Source organism: Electrona antarctica, assembly GCF_951216825.1.
Source record: "Electrona antarctica genome assembly, chromosome: 3".
Lineage (NCBI taxonomy): Eukaryota > Metazoa > Chordata > Actinopteri > Myctophiformes > Myctophidae > Electrona > Electrona antarctica.
Window position 1 is genome coordinate 39,080,925 of NC_136808.1, and position 18,462 is coordinate 39,099,386.

The 18,462-nt window shown below is 42.4% G+C and overlaps 1 protein-coding gene across 6 annotated transcripts in view; it reads right to left on the minus strand.

Moving 5' to 3' along the window:
• Positions 1–4,777: 4,777 nt before the first annotated feature.
• Positions 4,778–18,462, minus strand: part of phkb (phosphorylase kinase, beta) — a 153,396-nt gene continuing 139,711 nt past the window's right edge. For 2 of the 6 annotated variants that reach the window (XM_079497969.1, XM_079497973.1), the window contains 7 exons: positions 17,357–17,447; positions 15,120–15,325; positions 14,282–14,416; positions 10,115–10,244; positions 9,167–9,274; positions 8,061–8,201; positions 4,778–7,050 (listed from right to left, as the gene is read on the minus strand). In XM_079497969.1, coding sequence (XP_079354095.1) covers positions 6,913–7,050; positions 8,061–8,201; positions 9,167–9,274; positions 10,115–10,244; positions 14,282–14,416; positions 15,120–15,325; positions 17,357–17,447 — 949 coding nt within the window. In that variant the 3' untranslated portion in view covers positions 4,778–6,912. Of the gene's footprint in view, positions 7,051–8,048; positions 8,202–9,166; positions 9,275–10,114; positions 10,245–14,281; positions 14,417–15,119; positions 15,326–17,356; positions 17,448–18,462 lie in introns of all 6 variants that reach the window. The other 4 variants (XM_079497968.1, XM_079497971.1, XM_079497972.1 and 1 more) reach the window with 3 other exon arrangements.

Consider the following 18,462-nt stretch of genomic DNA (forward strand, 5'->3'; position numbering starts at 1 on the left):
ACAAACTTTATTGAAATAGTTCAAAATTAATTCATTAAAAAAACTGAGCACATGTATTTTTAAGGCCAAACCTCATTTGAAAGAATGAGGTTTTATATAACAAAAATATATGTTTATCATACCTTTTAATTTTGCACTAAAAAACATGCTAGACAGGAACTGTAACCAAATAATGGCCGGTGCAGGTCGGTGCAAAAATAAATAGGCCTAAAAGTCTACTGCAAATAGCAGCCTATTTCATTTTATAAACGCCCAGGGTCCAAATATGTGTGCAGTAGCCAGGTACGGTGACATGAATGAGGAAGATGTTGAAGAGTGCAGGTGCAACACAGCACTGTCTAACAACACCCAAGTTGTGCATGTCATTCATACTGCAAAACTCTCGATTTCTTGAGCCTTGCCAGTCATATTTGAGTTTTCTAAAAACCTATCCTCTTCCTTGATGTTCTACAGTGCTGCTTTAGCCTGCCAGCTGTAGGGTTGTTCGAGACTGCAATGCATTACGTGCCTTGTGCATAGTGTCCAGTATGGTTTTGATTGATATTTGATTCTGAGTTCTCGTCAAACCAGTCCTCATGCTGCGGCCTCATATGCAGTAGCTTTGAGCTAAGACAGGTCCAGTTGTCAATCAACACTGCCTTCAGGGCTCAGGAAGGAGTACATTTCCCCAGCTTCCCTGCAATGGAGTATTGTATATTCCGGTCCTTATCAACTGCTTCAAGTTGGGCACAGTCCAACCGCTTCTTGCAATTTAAACTTAAGTAAGTTAAGCAAGTATCCTTCAGGATTATAGCATGCAACCTTCCAGAAGTTCCAGGAATAGAACGCCTGCAGTTTCTGTTATAGCTTTGATTCCCCATTGATGATTTCACTGGTATAGGCAGGTTGATCTGTACTGTCCCAACCCTGTCTCCCAACTCCCAAGCTATGACTGTCCACAAGTACACAACAATTGTAGCATATTGTAAAGAGCATTATCAAGGAAGGACCAGTTCAGTCAGATAACTCACGAATATATTTAACCAATATTTATTATAGAATGAGAATACAAGTGTGCATATAATATTTTACTTTCTCCCTGCTCAATTAAACACCATCATTAAACATTAAGAGCAGGGAGATAGATATAACCCCCCAATGCCCCCATGGGGAACAGAAATAGCAGAGCCCACCGGTGGTACTGGGGTGGCAGTGGGAGCAAACATCACATAACAACAACCAGGAACCATTATGCAGAAGGAAGGCAGGAAGAAAGCATGCAGTCTACGTGAGCTTAAATACCCTGCCCAGTTGGTCAGGTGAGGTGACTGCCACATCACATCAGCATATGATATGTGCCCCTCGAGTATATGTACTGTATGCGCCCTTGAGCATAGCATGAAGCCGCTCGAGTATATCTGACTGAACTAACTCCGCAAGCTACGTAACGTAGCCTATCATTTATATGAAGATAGATTGAAAATGGCTGAAGTGGCTATAAGTTAACGTGTTGAGCTTGTAGATCTGCTATTTCTGACTAATGTTCCCACCAGAATATGGATGCTGGGGTTCAAGTGGTTAATGACCTTAAGGTCAGGACATCGAAGTATCAAATGAGTTTAAGATGTTTCTGTGTGGTTCAGGTACTGTCTGCCAAGAGGCAGGACCAATAACCAAGAACTCATTAAATTCGGGTTTTTTGTCCCTGCTGCTCTGGGCCTCTGGCCATAGGTGGTACTTGTAATCAACTGGTTTGGGCCTGTCATGGCATACTGTGACAGGTGTCAGACACTGAGCAGACATCACAGTGTTTTACATGCATTTGGTAATAATTATTTATCTCCCACACACGCACACACGCATGCATGTGACCTAGGCAGGCTATAATCGCTTCTTTTCATAGACCGGTCTGCATGTTTCTCTTGTCAACACTGCTGACAATGCGAGATGCAACTAAACTAAATCGGACTTGAATGCATGATGACTGATTCCAGAGTGGATGGCTGCATGGACACTAAACATGCTAATAAGAGACAGGAGTCTTATCTGCAGGCCCACAGTCAGCCACATACTGTACACAAGCAAGCCAGATAAGAGCACATGCAGGGCTGGCCATTATGCTACAGTATACATAAAAGCAGCAAGGCTGACAGAGACAGGGGCTATAATAGATACTGTATGCTGGCTGCTAGCGCAGGAATCCGTGGTGTGCCTCCTGTCACTCAGACTACATTTAACATCATACGAAAGTATGTCAGACTCAGTCATGATTATGTGTTTAAGCTGTTATCTCTGGTTTACAGCGCAATCCCAGAGAAGATAATGACGAATGGAGAGAGATAGGCCAATAGAAGGAGCATGTGAAGAGAGAGAGAGGGTGGGGTGGGGGTAAGAGAACAGTTTGAAAGACCCTGCCTCTCTTAGTCCCCCTGGTCCTGGTCATCTCCGGCTAATTAATGCATGGACTTTCGGGACTGCACTCACTATAGGGGAGGAAATCTCTATAGGTATACAGTACATGACGATTTAATGCCGATTCAGAGGGCTACGATTGGATTATAAATCGATCACAGATTCATCACAATGCATCTCGATTCCAATATGATTTATTTCCCCCTCACTGTGTGACTAATAAACAGTGCTTTCTAATGATCCATAATGAAAACAGATTCATTTACTTCCATTATGTTTCTCTCTCTCTAGGTTATCCAAACCAAAAAATTAAGCAGCTTTAAAATATGGGATTCTATACCAACATACAAAAAGATATATAAATAATAAAAAACGATTTTTCACATTTGTGAATCGATTAATAATCGTCCATGTCCGCATCAAGATTAATCTAAGGCCCAAACCGAACCAATGATTCACCTCGCAACCAAACGGTTGTGAATCACAAGAATCAGAATCATCTTTATTGTCACATCACAGTTAAGGTCGGTGAAAATCATTTTTGTGCATAGTATTGTGCATTGTGTTATTTTTTTCCATAAACAAAGAAAGGGAAGAAGAGGGGGGGGGGGGGGGGGGGGTGTTGGGGTCAAGGCAAGGAATAATAATAATAATAATTAAAAGACACACCACTAGGGGTCATAGAGAAGTACATTGGGCATCAAAACTCTGATGATGTGGTCAAGAAGAGGAGCAACCATGTTTCATCAGATAACTCTATCTACTTCTATGGTTTCTGCAATGAAGAAAGGACCAACTCGCAGGCAAATCAAAAAGGGTGATCATATCTACCTGAATGTTCACAAGATTCTCAATTAGCCTGAACTCTACTCAATGACAGGTGAGAATGATCAGCCTGGTCAAATTATTCAAACTTGCAGTGGCGGACACGACAGTCACAGTGTGTACTGCACTTATAAGTACATCATTTTTTTCCTTTCTTTTAAGGTTAAATATTCAAAAGATGCAAAGATCAATATTCAAGTAAATGTAAATTGCTATAGGCCTACTGTCCACCACTGGGCTTTATGGTTTATTTACAGCACATTATGGACAATGAATCGAATAATCACTGATGATATAGTGTTTCCAAATGGATATTCAAATAAAGTTTTCAAGAAAACAGCCAGATTCAGGTCAAAATATGGTCAAAATGATGTTACCTGAGTGCAGAGAGAGGAGCAGGTGCGGCACAGCTTAGCTAAAGCCCTATATTTGAGCAGTGCATCATTCGAACCAATTCATCTTTGTAAAACATTTATTTATTCCAAGCGACAGCTCAGATCTCCCCTCAGTGGAAAAGACAGCAGCCGAGGCGTTTGTTGTGAAGTGATTTCCAAACAGAATGTGAAGCCAGAGCTCATTTATCTCCTCTGCTGGCTGTGGCGCACACATATCTGCCAGTCATTTAGTCAGTGTTGCAGACAGTACTGTACATAACCCCAGTGCTGAGATGCAGCGCAATATGAATGGATGTGACTGACTGGCTATTTTTGGCTCATGTTTGGCTAACCCTGCAAAAAGAAGTGGCATTTTAAGAATTTTAAGGATATTTCTTTGTTGCGATATTGTTAATCGCAATTATTTTGGCCACAATAATCAAGACATGACATTTTTTATGTCATCCCATCCCTATTAAGGGCTATAGGGTGTATAATGTAATGCTGAACATTCCGTCCAGGGCTGTAAGATGAGAGTAAATACTAAGTATTACCTATAGGCTGGAGAGGCTTTTTTGAGTATGAGCGTGGGAGTCACAATGCCGTGCTACTCATACGCCGAGTTGGCGGTGCCTGGGACCGAATCCATGACCTTGTGGTCCAAAATGTAGGATGTTTTTATGTGAACACTCCATTCAAGGCTATAGGAAATAAGCTGTAGTGGGAAGCCAAGTGGAAAATGTGGAACGTAGATATAACTTACATAACTTGCATCATGTATAGCTTTGCCACACATCTATGTATGGACATACATATTACAGCATGTAGGCTATATTGTAATTAGTAGCCTACTCCTACTCCATGTGAGAGTAGGCTACACACTGCCCCGTCAATAGTTCTGTCTAGAAGCTACACATTTTGTAAGGTAAAATAACTACCATTGTGGTTGTCTACATCTGTTGTATTCGTGGCCAGATTAGTGCTCCTGGTTGTATTTAAATGATCATGGATTTGTGTGCAGTACTTTTGTTGTCATATGCATCTGCCTTCTACTGTATGTGTAATTTTCATACATTACTTTCCCTTGCTTATCTTTACTCATACTTTATCATCATCATCAATTTGGCATCCACTTTCACAAGTCAAAGACGATACTAATACAACTAATGGAAACTCAGCACAGTTCACACAGTTTAACTGATTACTTTATTCTTCAAAACTACAGTAGTGCGTACAGTACAAATACTCAAGGTTTGGATTATGGCAAGGTTGATGGATGGATCACAGTGATTATATTCAGATAAACAAATCAAGACACATATATCATCATTTCCACTCTAGGATGATCATCCCATCTCCATATTGCAACCTTTTATGTTTCTTTCCATATAAAAATGCCTGACTGCAACATACTACAGTGTCACATAAAAGTGGCAACAAGTGGCTACAAGCTCACCTGTTGCCTGGCACCACGTTGTGAGCTTGTAGATCTGCCATTTTTGAAGTGTGAAGTGTGTCTGTGAGTGGTATATATATTGAACCAATGAAAAGTATTACCAAGAGCTTGTGGACTAAATCCTTTGATCCATCGGAAACACAGGTTCTTTTGAATTTTCAGGAAGAAATAACCGTTCTGGACATGTTTCCACCTGACAGCAGCGAAAACATTTTCCCGCTTTTGTTGGTGAGCCCTCAGAACTGGGACTGAACAGCGCAGCAGCGGTGGCTCATTGTCATGCAGAGACCGCCACTCACAAACTCACATTGTTTCACACCACGTCGCAAACGGCAGCAATCAGAGAGAAAGCGGAAAACAGAAGCTATTGTCACGCAGCAAACGCTCCATGCACAAAGATGACACGCAGAGGACACACACACAACCACCCTCTGGGACTCTCTCTCTCTCTCTCTCTCACACTCTCACACACACACACACACACACACACACACACACACACACACACACACACACACACACACACACACACACACACACACACACACACACACACACACACACACACACACACACACACACACACACACACACACACACACACACACACACACACACACACACACACACACACACACACACACACACACACACACACAAATAACATTCATGAAGGCATCTTGATTTGCAATATTTTTCATGCTGATAGACCTGCACAATATTTTGCTTTTGGAACAGCCTAGAAAGAACAAGCTTAAACTGATGCATGCTGACACGTAAAAAAACAACAACAAGCAGCATTTTTTTCTCTGGGTATACATGACAACACACTGATAACTAATGATCTATAGACAAGCATTTCATCACCCCTGCACTAAGAGTAGTACATGTGTCAATGCAGTCCTGCCCTAAGAGTAGTACATGAGTCAATGCAGATCTGCCCTAAGAGTAGTACATGAGTCAATGCAGATCTGCACTAAGAGTAGTACATGAGTCAATGCAGATCTGCACTAAGAGTAGTACATGAGTCAATGCAGATCTGCACTAAGAGTAGTACATGAGTCAATGCAGTCCTGCACTAAGAGTAGTACATGAGTCAATGCAGATCTGCCCTAAGAGTAGTACATGAGTCAATGCAGATCTGCCCTAAGAGTAGTACATGAGTCAATGCAGATCTGCCCTAAGAGTAGTACATGAGTCAATGCAGATCTGCACTAAGAGTAGTACATGAGTCAATGCAGTCCTGCACTAAGAGTAGTACATGAGTCAATGCAGATCTGCCCTAAGAGTAGTACATGAGTCAATGCAGATCTGCCCTAAGAGTAGTACATGAGTCAATGCAGATCTGCCCTAAGAGTAGTACATGAGTCAATGCAGTCATGCCCTAAGAGTAGCAGTAGCACATGTGTTAAGTCAAGTTGCTGGTGATACAAGTCGCAAGTAACATATTGTCGCTGTCGCGAACCCCTTTTTTAACCTTTTAATTATTTTTCTTTTATAAATCAGTGCTATTGAACACCCTTTACATCTGTGTGTGGGTTTCATGAATATTGAACCAATGAAAAGTATTTAAAAACCGCTTCTGACTAAACCTCCTAATTCCATTGAATCCTCAAGCTGTCGGTCAAATCAGCTTTAACTGTCTCCAACTTGAGTTGACAAAAAAAGAAGAAGAAAAACAGTTATAACAGTTGTAGGTGGTGGTGTGAGGTCTGGGTAATGACTAATTAGCAATGCGTTGTTAGCTTATACTGTAGATCTCCTTTTCCACCGCTATTTTTTAAACATGTTTTCCATTACAACAAATAAAGGGGTTCTGTCTAGCTAACAGACGTAACAGACGCTAACGTGGTCTTTGCAGGGCTTCTAGCTAACAGAACATGGGTCGTCTTTGCAGGGCTTGATGTTTCCTTGCAGAAGCAGGTTCATGACAGCCTTAGTCAGGTAACTGGAGGTTCCTCTCTGGCCCACCGGCGGGGTGTTGTAGAATGCCTCCATATTGTCCTGCAAGAGACACGGATACAACACGGATTACAAAAATGTCCTCTAATACAGTGGCCAGACTGGGAGTGGTGAAAGAAAGTAAATATTTAATAATTCTAATTTATAAGGAGTCACCCTTAAATCTTTTGTGGGTTGTGCATCATTCACCACTCCAGTTCCTCTTATTTTCCGAGAATACCACACCGGCAACCAAACTTGTAATAAGGACAAGACGCAACAGTCTACCTTGGATGTAATTTCAAGGACCCACATAACTATGAGAGTGAACAAATGGAAATTGTGGCAGCAGAAATAACATTTTGATCGAGCAAGCAAAGAGAGGGCAGCGCAGCCAATTGCTTAATGGACAAGAAGGAAACGTAATGCAAAAAATTCCTAACAAAATAATACATTCTGATGATGAAATGTATGAATTTGTCTTTTTGACAAAATGGTTCCTCCATCAAAGGTTTCTCAGATTGGACTAACGGACAGCCCCAAAGGACACACAGCCCCAAAGGACAATTGAAAGTGGCTAAAAAAAAGTGGCGCGACAATGCAAGCATAAAAAAAACACAATCCAGGTCTAGTCAGTCGCGGGCATGTGCACGAAACGGCCGTGCAACTGCCCACTTTGCCCAATAGGCCTATCTCACAGCATTTCCCCGCCCCCTTTCCACGCCCCCTTTTGGGGCTACTGGTGTTATTCTTTTTGCGGTCCATAGGCTTCCATGTTAAAAGAGGTATTTTCACAAGCCACAAACTACCGTTTTGTAAAGGTAAGGTTTATTCTACTTATTTGAGTTGTTATACCATTGTGTTTTCTTCATATTATTATCGGTCTTTGACATTTTAACATTAGGAAATGTACTTAGATTCTCCAGAGAAAAAAATTGTAAATGCCTAATGTTAAATGACACCACTATCTACCGGAAGTGGGCGTGGAAAGGGGGCTGTGAGATAGGCCTATACTGTAGCTTTGCCTATAGTGTATAAGAATATTCAAAGAACATCATCACCTCCTTTTTTACCTGCTTCTCTATGCCTTCAAAGCGACTCCGATCCTTCTGGAAGTCATTGAAGGCCTCCTTCACCAGGCCATCCAGGTCCACTTTCTCACTGAACTCCAGTTCAGGGTTTCTCTCCAGCAGAATGGATATGACCATCATCAGCTGAACAGAACAGAAGACAGTGGCGAGTTCAGCATTGGAATGGAATATCCATGGAATGGATCATGATTCAGAAGGGTTTCTATTTGATTTAACAACACAACACAGTAGAGAGATTTAGATGAGTGGTTCTGTGGACCTCCAGAGGTTCACCAGCCAAATGAGTTACATATAGCATCAAAAACAGTTAAACCACCAGTTTAAACCATTGTGAATTTTGCAGGTCGGCAAAGTTTTTGCAATTTTTGGACAGTGAAAGTTTTTATGTGTGTCTGTGGGTTTTATAAATAATGTACTAATGAAAATCACCAACAAGGGCTTGTGACTAAATAACAACTAGACTACACTGGTTCTTTTTTCCATTTCCTGAACATTTGCGATTTTGGACATGCAAGCTTTCCAGCAATGATTTGTATTCAAGCTGAACACACTAAAGCAGTAAGCACTCTCTTTTCTTCCAATCTTTTATGTTATGTACCAAACTAAAACAGCTCTAGTCAAGGTTGGAAACAAACTTGAAAGAAATAATAATATAAAAAAGCTGGAAATGCTGGTTTATAGTTCGAAGGGGAAGTACATGAATCCTTTTCCCCATTATTTTTTATAAATACCTTGTATAAGAAGATTTTAAAAGATCTAAATAGCAGATGACAACTCAGAAATCATAGAACTGCTTTCAACCTACCGGTATCCACTGTTTTGGGCATGTGATTATAGGCAGAATCGCGGAAAGTTTAAAATATTTTCCAGTTCTGTTCAAAAATTTCACAAGATGGTGGTTGTTGCAGTTACCTGCAGTACAATACTAAAACCATACGATGTAACGATGTATATGTTCCATAATGCAATGCAAATGGTGAAAGCTGTGTTGTTTGACACGGCGAAGGAATGTTGCAATCGGCATAAACAGACACGGAAGGACTTGGTTGACAGATTTAAATGCAATGTTAGTAAACAGATGTGTTTACCTCCACTATGATCTGTCTGTACTCAGGCAGCACGATGTTCTTCAGTGTGTCCTCTACCAGCAAGGAGAAGTTCATCTCATACATCGTCATGTCAGACAGAGTGGGTTGCTGCCAGAGAGAGAGAGAGAGAGAGAGAGAGAGAGAGAGAGAGAGAGAGAGAGAGAGAGAGAGCGAGAGAATGAATTAGGTATCATTGTCTACCGATCATTGTGTCTGATCCAAAGAAACAACTTCTCTCCCACTGGAGTACATCAGCCCACTTGTGAACTTAAGAGTTTAGCCTGGTTCACACTTGGAAAGGCGCCGAGTGCCTTGCATCAGAAACGGCGATGCTGTGAGAGCTAGTAGACTGGCTATTGTGGGTGTGCAACATGATGTGTGACCAAGAGTAAAGCACAGTACATGCTCCAGAAAGGGAGGTGATCTCCTTCTGTTGGGTAATTCCCATCGGGATCGCCACAGCGGATCATCAGTTGATCTGTGTCTTCCTCTGTGACTCCTGCCACATGCATGTCGTCTCTCACCTCATCCATAAACCGTCCTCTTCTCCTCTTGCCTGACAGCTCCATCTTCATCATCATTCTCCCCATATACCCCTCATCCCTCCTTTCCTTCTGTCCAAACAATCTCAACCTCACCTCTCTTGTTTTATCCCCAAACCTTCTAACCTGGGCTGATCCTCTGATGTAGTCATGTATGATCTTGTCCTTCCTTGTCTCTCCTAATGAGAATCGTAACATCCTCAATTCTGCCAACTAAATTCAACTACTGTTTATGTATGTGTAATGTACTGCTGTACATGTATGTGTAATGTAACTAGCCTAGAGTAGGCTACATTTGATACATCTCTATTCTCTTCTTGCTTTAGCTTGTAGAAGGGAGTACACTGCAACCCTAACAATAATTTGGTTTGCCTGTGAATAATGATGGTTGATTGCAGGCAGGTACCTGTGGCAGGTGAGCTCTGGTCACCATGATGCCGTTGGGCGTCCTCTCCAGAATCTGCCAGACCCGGTCATAGAAACCCAGAGGAGTTCGGTTCAGTGAGCCGTCGATCTGACGCCTGTTCAGCCAAGACCTGTAGAAAGATCACCATAAAAAGACCACCATTAACTTCAATAGAATCTAGACCTGTAGAAAGACCACCATTACATTCTAGACCTGTAGAGGCACATTCAGACCTTCAAACAACAATTTCCAAAATGTATAAAATATTGTTGCTTTTGGGCAGAAATCTTCCATCTCCATAACTTTTTGTGCTTTTTTCACCCTACTACTTGATCAGACTACACTACAGCATCACATAAAAGTATCAAAAACAGCAGATCTACAAGCTGCTTTCCCCCCCCCCCCCCACATTTTCCAAACGTCCACCAATTACTTAATTAAGCCAGGATGTGACTTTTACATTGGAAGCCACTGGTCCCGCCTCTCTCACAGACCAATCAGAAGCCGCGGCTTGTTTGTGCCCATCCAGCCCATTTACCAGACTGAGTAGCGAAGTGAAAAATAAAATAAAATCCGCTGAACGGAGCGAATAAGTCTGGATCTCATGCTGCGTTCACATGGGCAGATACAAAGATACATCCAACGTTTGTAGCTGCTGCAAAAGCTACAACAGCTACAAATCTATCTTTGAATCTTTTGGATCTGCCAGTGTGAACGCTTCAGGCTGTGATACCAATTTCATAGAATCAGGAGAGAGAACAACCCACCTGAAAATTCTGTTTATTAAAGAGCTGGAGAGATGGGGAGACCCCATGTCACTGAATTACTATATTATCAGAATATAGAGCTTTGACCTTTCAAGAAAAACCTTTTGTTTTAACCAAAAAATATCACTTACCCTACCTTTAAAAAAATTCAAATATAGCTAAAACAGAACAGCCAATCAGCAAGCTCAAAATGTGGATTCGGCATTTTCTTTTTAACGTATTGAACTTTCTACGATGTTTTACATACTGTACTCACAGGTCAGATATAGATTGTCAACTTTTGCTACTTTTGTGTGACTGACTGTAGTTAGTATGACAAAGTAGGGCATTCATTTCATGAAAAACTAAAAACAGTAAAAGTTGAAATATGGAGATAAAAGGTTTCTGTCCGACAGCAACAATGTCTACTACACTTTGTCATAAAAAGTTTTCAAGTTTGGCCCACTAGTATTGCAGTACTTCCCTGTTACTTCCAAACAGTTTTCAATCCATTTCCCATTAGTCTCCCCCAGTCCCCCTTATGTCCGCAACAGTGACAGAAGTAACAAAAAACCGTAGAGAGAGACTTTAAAGCAATTCATTGAGCTTCCAATTGAGTGAGAATGATGCAGAGGGGACTTTTCATCACGCTGTTCAGAGAAATAATCACAAAGTTATTGCCATTTTAAATGTTAGACACTGCGGTGAGGATTGGAGCCCCTGGTGAGCCCCCTGGCGTGACTGTCATGGCAGACCCCTAAACAGTGTTTGTGTCACATTTGGTGCAGATTGGAGCGACAGTGTGCCTGTGGCCCCTGGGGGACCCTAACATGGCCCTGGTGTGACTATTGCCATGGTGGACCCTGAACAATGTTTGTGTCAACTAACAACTAACTAAAGTTTGGAGCAGATTGCACAATCTATGTAAAGCGCTTTGGATAAAAGCGAAATATAGATGCACCATTTACCATTGAAGCAACAATGCGCCATTTCATCAATGTAGGGACAATGACATCCCGATCGTATCCATGTAGTTGCCGATCATGTCAATTTATAATGATCGGAATCGGGAGCAAAAAAACGTGATCGAGACATCCCTAGTATCAATATCATATCCATATCTTGATATTAGACTGGATAATGTCTGTGATTTGGATATTGTACTATTGTGATATGGCATAAGCGTCTGACAAAAAATATAATTTTCGCATCGGGTATCGGTATCGGCAGATACTCAAAATCCAATGATCGGAATCGGATCGGGAGCAAACAAACGTGATCGGGTATCCCTACACTTAACCATATGAATCCGAACATCCCTATTCTGGGGTGAACATTCTAATGATGAACATTCTAACTCATGTTCTACACCAATCAGACCAATTGAAACACCTGTGTTGGTCCCCAACATGGCAGGTTGGACTACATTTTGAAAATCATGAATATGTGACACTGTAGTATAGGTGTAGTAGGCAACCTTTGGCACCCGTGCCAATATTAGCACAATGGAGGGTGATCACTGCATGGTATAAGTGTCAGAGAGAGGATTTTTCGTTAAAACAATTTTTTTTAAACTATTTAAAAAACTTTGGTCAAATAAATGTAAATTACATCCTGCAAATAATCTCTGAGATCATTATAACAATGTGAAAGAAAATATTTAAAAAGAAAGGAAAAGGTTATATTCGTGGACAATCAAAATATGTTGAAACTTTCTATGTTGCACCCATTTAGACCGTAGGACGTGTGGAGCCGTCCTAGCTAATCCAACCCATGGATTGCGAGGACGTGTACACACGTCCTAGCACATTTACATTGATATCAAACGAAAGACAAATATTCAGATTTTTTTGTTTTTGGGTTGGCCTCTCGTTCTTCACCATACTCCTTGCTGTTCGCGCATGCGCGCTGCCGTTCACTTCCCCGTTTACCGCTCAGAAAGAAAGGCTCGTATCTCCTAATCTAGGGAGCTCTCCGTGTTTTTCTTTGTGTTTTTTTGTGGCTTTCGCCTTTATTTTTGAGTGGTGCAACCACTCCCTTACGGAGCTATGTGTGTGGCTGGGTGGCTGGCTGGCTGGGTGGGTGGGTATGAGCACGAAAATAGCATGGTTGTTTTTCACCACCTGTGTGCAACCTAACACACACAAACACACACGCACATATTAACTGTATATATGATGATTTCGGGTGTGCCATACAGTGACAGTACAGTACAGTAGAGGGTACAGTAGAGGGACCCCCACACAGTAACTCTGTCATTTCTCAACCGTTTCGGACGTGGGGCGACTCGCCGGAATCGGTCCGGCCCCCTGGGCACGTTTCTGGGGGTCTGGATGTTCCGGGGATCCCCCCGGGGACTCCCCGGGGACCCCCAGAGACCCCCACATGGTAACTCTCTCACTTCTCTACTGTTTCGGACGTGGGGCGGCTCGCCAGAACCGGAACTTCCGGGGACCCCCACACGGAGTTGCACCACTCACTTCACACGGGTGTGATATTTTTTATGGAGGGATAGAAAGTAGGCTGACAGGAAATGGGGAGAGATGGGGGGGTGACATGCAGTAAAGGCCGTCGGGAGTCGAACCCGCGGCACACTGCCAGACTGGATTACCAGCCAAGGTGCCTGGACCGCTGAGACATGGCCCAGGCCACTCTCCGTGGTTTTGACCAGATGGATATACAGGTACTAAGCTCTTCATTTCTTTTTTTTTAATGTTTTTTTTGTCGCCTTTATTTTATATATTTTATGGAGGGACAGACAGTAGGCTGACAGGAAATGGGGAGAGAGATGGGGGGGAAGACATGCAGTAAAGGCCGTCGGGATCGGGAGTCGAACCCGCGGCACACTGCCAGACTGGATTACCAGCCAAGGTGCCTGGACCACTGAGCCATGGCACAGGCGTAAACTCTTCATTTCTGCGTTTAAAATATGAACGCGAGGGATTATCGAGCGATTTTATCGTAATCATAGCGAGGTAAGCAAGCAACATTGTTTCTCCCGGTTTTTGTACGGAACGGAAGGGCTTTCAGAGTAGAAGCTGCCATATCTGCGTGGCACCCCGAGCTGCTATTTTGAAAGAAGTCCTGGTGCTGATTGTGTTAATGAATGTTGACATGGCAGGGGGGGGGGGGGGGGGGGGGGGGGGGGGGGGGGGGGAGATGAATTAGAAAAAAAGAAAATACATTTCTGCCCTACAACAATGATATACATTTCCCCATGTGTATAGTAGGTGGGTATGTTGTTCACCATCATCATCTGACTACACCAGACTGGGCTATCGAGAGACAACTCTGTGGACAATTACACTGCGTGACAATTACACTGTGCATGTACTGTATTAGACATATTCTTGACATCCTCACAAGTGTAGAAATACAAACTTGTGAGTGTGTTGTGTGTGTGTGTGTGTGTTTAGAGGACCTGCCGGTGTGCTGCGGCTGCAGCACGTCCAACAGCAGCTGTTTGACATCACTGGGAGACAGCTGGTAGATGTCCTGAGGAGACATGTCCCCCGCACGGATCTTCAGCTCATGTTTCATGGCCTGGACAATCCACCTGAGAGCGCATGCAGGAGCACGCGCACGCACGCAAGCACGCACGCACGCACGCACGCACGCACGCATGCACGCACGCACACACGCACGCACGCACGCACACACGCACGCACACACACACACACACGCGCACACACACACACACACACACACACACACACACACACACACACACACACCATGACCTTCACCTCCTTCATGAAATATTATGGATTTATTTTCCATAAATCTTATCTATGGTGTACATTGTCTCTGTAAAGTGGAAACCTTGTATGTCCTAAACTGTTCCTTTACTATTATTACAAATAATAATAATAATAACAATAAAATTGTGAAAATAGCAGATCAACCAGCTCACAACGTGTTACGACGTGTTGTGAGCTTGAAGATCTGCTATTTAGATATGTTATTTACAATTGAAAGGAAAAAATTAATGTGTAAACAGAGCTGTGTTATGCTGCAGATAGAAATAAAAGCGATTATCTTACAAAACCGTACATTTGCTGTTAGAAATCGTTATCCATAGTACACACAGGAAAGGTTAGCTTGGGATATATTTTTGAAACAAACGGCAGAAACAGTCCAATGTTTTGCATTCGCTTGGTATAAATATACCTTGAGACAAATAGCGGCTAATCAAACGAACTTCAAGCTAACGTCAAACCAGTTAAAATGTCTCTCTCTCCGCCTCGATGTCTCCTTACCCGACTCGTATCTTCAGCATGCCGCGGAACAGCTCAGGGGTGTTGGAGATGATCCAGCCAATGTGGATGACCAGCTCCTGCTGCAGCACCGCCTCCCTCTCCCCTCCCTTAGGAGAGCACTTAGTGTAGATGATGCCCTTAATCACACCTGGAGACAACGGGTTGGAGATCACCTCCTCCTCGTGGCCAAACAGGCCCAGGGTCACCTGACCGCCATGTGCGCGCACGCACACACAGAGGAGAAAATGTACACCAGAGCGAGGTCGAATTAGAGGCCTGATCCTTTGTTTTGAGTGTGTCCATGCAATGAAATTCAAATAAGGGGGAAATTCACATAAGGGAACCTGGTCATGCAGGCATCCCCTATTAGAATAAAGGACGGCCAGAACAAGATTAAATGCCACTGTATACAGTATGTACAGTTTTTGTATATTATATTAGTTTCCAAATAAGGGATGGTTCCTTATTTCAAGGCACGGTTGGCAACCCTAAAGGCCCATTCATACTCACCTTTTAGGTGATAACCTTATCACCTAAAATGGTGAGACCGCCATACTCGCGGTGATGTCATTAAGCATTGACCCCGCCTCCCTCTGGTTCAGATGCACAACCCCCGTGCCTGCAAAACCAAGGTGACCGCCCAACCAATTTCTAGATTAATCAGTGAATGGGGTGATAGCCCAGATTGAAACGCAAGATATTGGTCAGTAAAAACAGAGATGTGTCAAGGTGAGCGGTGGGTTGCTACTCACTGCGGTGAGTGACGTAATGTTGTAGTTTTCTAACTTTAGAAAACTGCAGTGAGTTGCTTATCACCTAAAACTGGAGTAGGATTATGAATGTGCCTTAACAGTATGTGCATGCATTTATGCTATTACGTGGAGTGCAATACTGGAGTCCAATTTCAAGTCCCTTTGTTCTGTTGCTCTCTTACAAGGGGTCACGTGAGAATATGGCTTCAAACAATTAGACTTGGGCCATCTTCCTGACAAGAGGACATCCTTATCTCCTATAATCTAAGTGAAACCCTGGCTCTGTGATGTTCAAATATGTCTCTTTGAAGTCTCAGGTAAGCCATTCATCTTTGCACTGCAGCAGCAGACTTGCAGAAACCTAACAGTAGCTCGAATGATCCAAGTGAAAAAAAGGAAAAAACTGACAAGAAAAGAAAATCTTCTTGAATTTATAATAACGGGAAATAAAGCACAATCACCAGTAAAAGTTGCTGTTCCATATACCAGTTCAAAAAGTGTCCCATATGATATATCTCCCTCATGAGCTGCTATTGTACGCAAAGATAAGACGCCCGCCTTGAATTACAAATCAGGTCTTCCCGATCTTGTTCACAAGAAGAACAAATTTCCCCCCGGTACACATAATCTATATGCAGACTCACAGCTGGAGCTGCTTCAGTGAAATCAATCGCCTAATATTCTTTAGCAGGAGCAACACATTCAGTCAAGATAACCGGTGCTCTCGAGAAGCTAATCTCGTGAACAACACTTGACAGTAATGAAAATGTAGCCAACACCGTATACTGTATGTTACGACTGAACTGAGAACAGACAAATTACTGGTTTGGAAGCACTTTAAGTGGTTGAGTTGTTACTCGTTGAGCATGTCTCAATGTTGTAAACGGATATAAAATCTGTAATATAAAGGCCTCAATGCTTAATGGGAGGGAGTGGGGTGTCACACTAACAGACTTGTTCAATGAAAATAGTTACTGTGGATGCAAACACAATGGAAGTTAGCTGTGATGACACAGTAACACATGCAGCCGTCTCATGCTGAAGCACTCAAGGGCCGACACGAGGAGCTTGGAAATCATATTCACATTGTTTGTAATGATTATTATTTTGTTAATCACTAGGATTACCTTGAAATATGGAACCGTACCATATTTTGAAAATAATATACGTGTCCCTTATTGAACTCATAAGGGACACACTTTGTTCCTCATTTTCAATCAAACAGGAATCAATCAAACATTTTAGCCCGTGACCTAAAACAGAAATTCTATGTCTCCCCGGGACCTAAACTAGTGAAAAAAGCAGATCTACAAGCTCACAATGTGTCGCTTCGCACCACGTTATGAGCTGGTAGACTGGGTGTCCCAGGCAGTTGGTAATCAGATTAATTGGTGAACATTAAAATCACGTACTAACATAACAAATTTGCTTAGATATATCATTTGGTAATATGGTTGCTCTCAGCTGTCTGTGTGGCACACTTACCTGTTTGCCATGCACTAACACACTAGTAATACTTGGAGCAAGGCTGTCCACTAGTTTAGCTAACAGACTGGCAGCCAGACGGACAACAGACCTGGTGGGTGGAAACACAACAAGCACATCCTCCATTACAACAGACTGCTTCAAGTTTAGCTTTAATAACAGGCTGGGGTGGATGTGATGCCATTCAGAGTGAATGAACCAATGTTCCAAATTCACTAATAATAAATTGAGCAGGAACTATGTCTGTACATATTGTATGTGGCAGTCTCAAAATCAAAGTACATGGTAAGTAACCTAAGGGGGCTACATATTATGCTTCCCGTCCAAATTAGTTTGCATAGGCTAGGTTAAAATGACTCAATTAGATGCCACATCTCAAGCGGTTTCTTCAAGGGAAGGGAAGTCCATAAAACATTGGAGAAAAAAGAAAATCATGAACATAGTCAGGGGGGATTAATACAATCTGGGAATAAATTCCTTAAATGTTTTTTAATGTGTTTGTAAAGGTGTCTATAGTAACACATCTCACAAAGTGAGTGAAATTCAGTTTCCCTATGAGAATCTGCGACATCTGCTGAAAGTTGGGGTATGGTACCCTCAAGTTACTCAAGTGGTGAAGACATTTATTGGTTAGGAATTCATTCCCAGATTGAACATTGTTCTGACAATATTCCCTGACAGTTTCCCAGGTGTTATTGCCAGTCAACTACCAGACTGCATTTAAAAAGCTGAAACATGGAGCTGCAGATGTTCACTGTCAAACAGCCATTTGAATGCTGTGGAAAACCTGAGACACTGAATGCTAAAATGTGACTGTAAAAAAGACCCAATACATTATTTTTTCCGGCTTCCCTCCCCCGAACACGGGTCATTGTGCTCGACAAAGCCAGATGCACCATGGTGGATTCAAAGCCTCAGACTCTGACGTGGTGAACATGAAAGGAGCACTTCACCCATTTCCAACCTATTTTCATATAATTGGTCTTCACTCTTCACTAATGCTCATCATAAGAATATGGTACAAAAAGGGCATTTTCTTTCAGTGTGACTGTAGGCATTCACCACCTCTTGCCTGCAGGGATTTGGTGATGATGAAAGCAACAGAC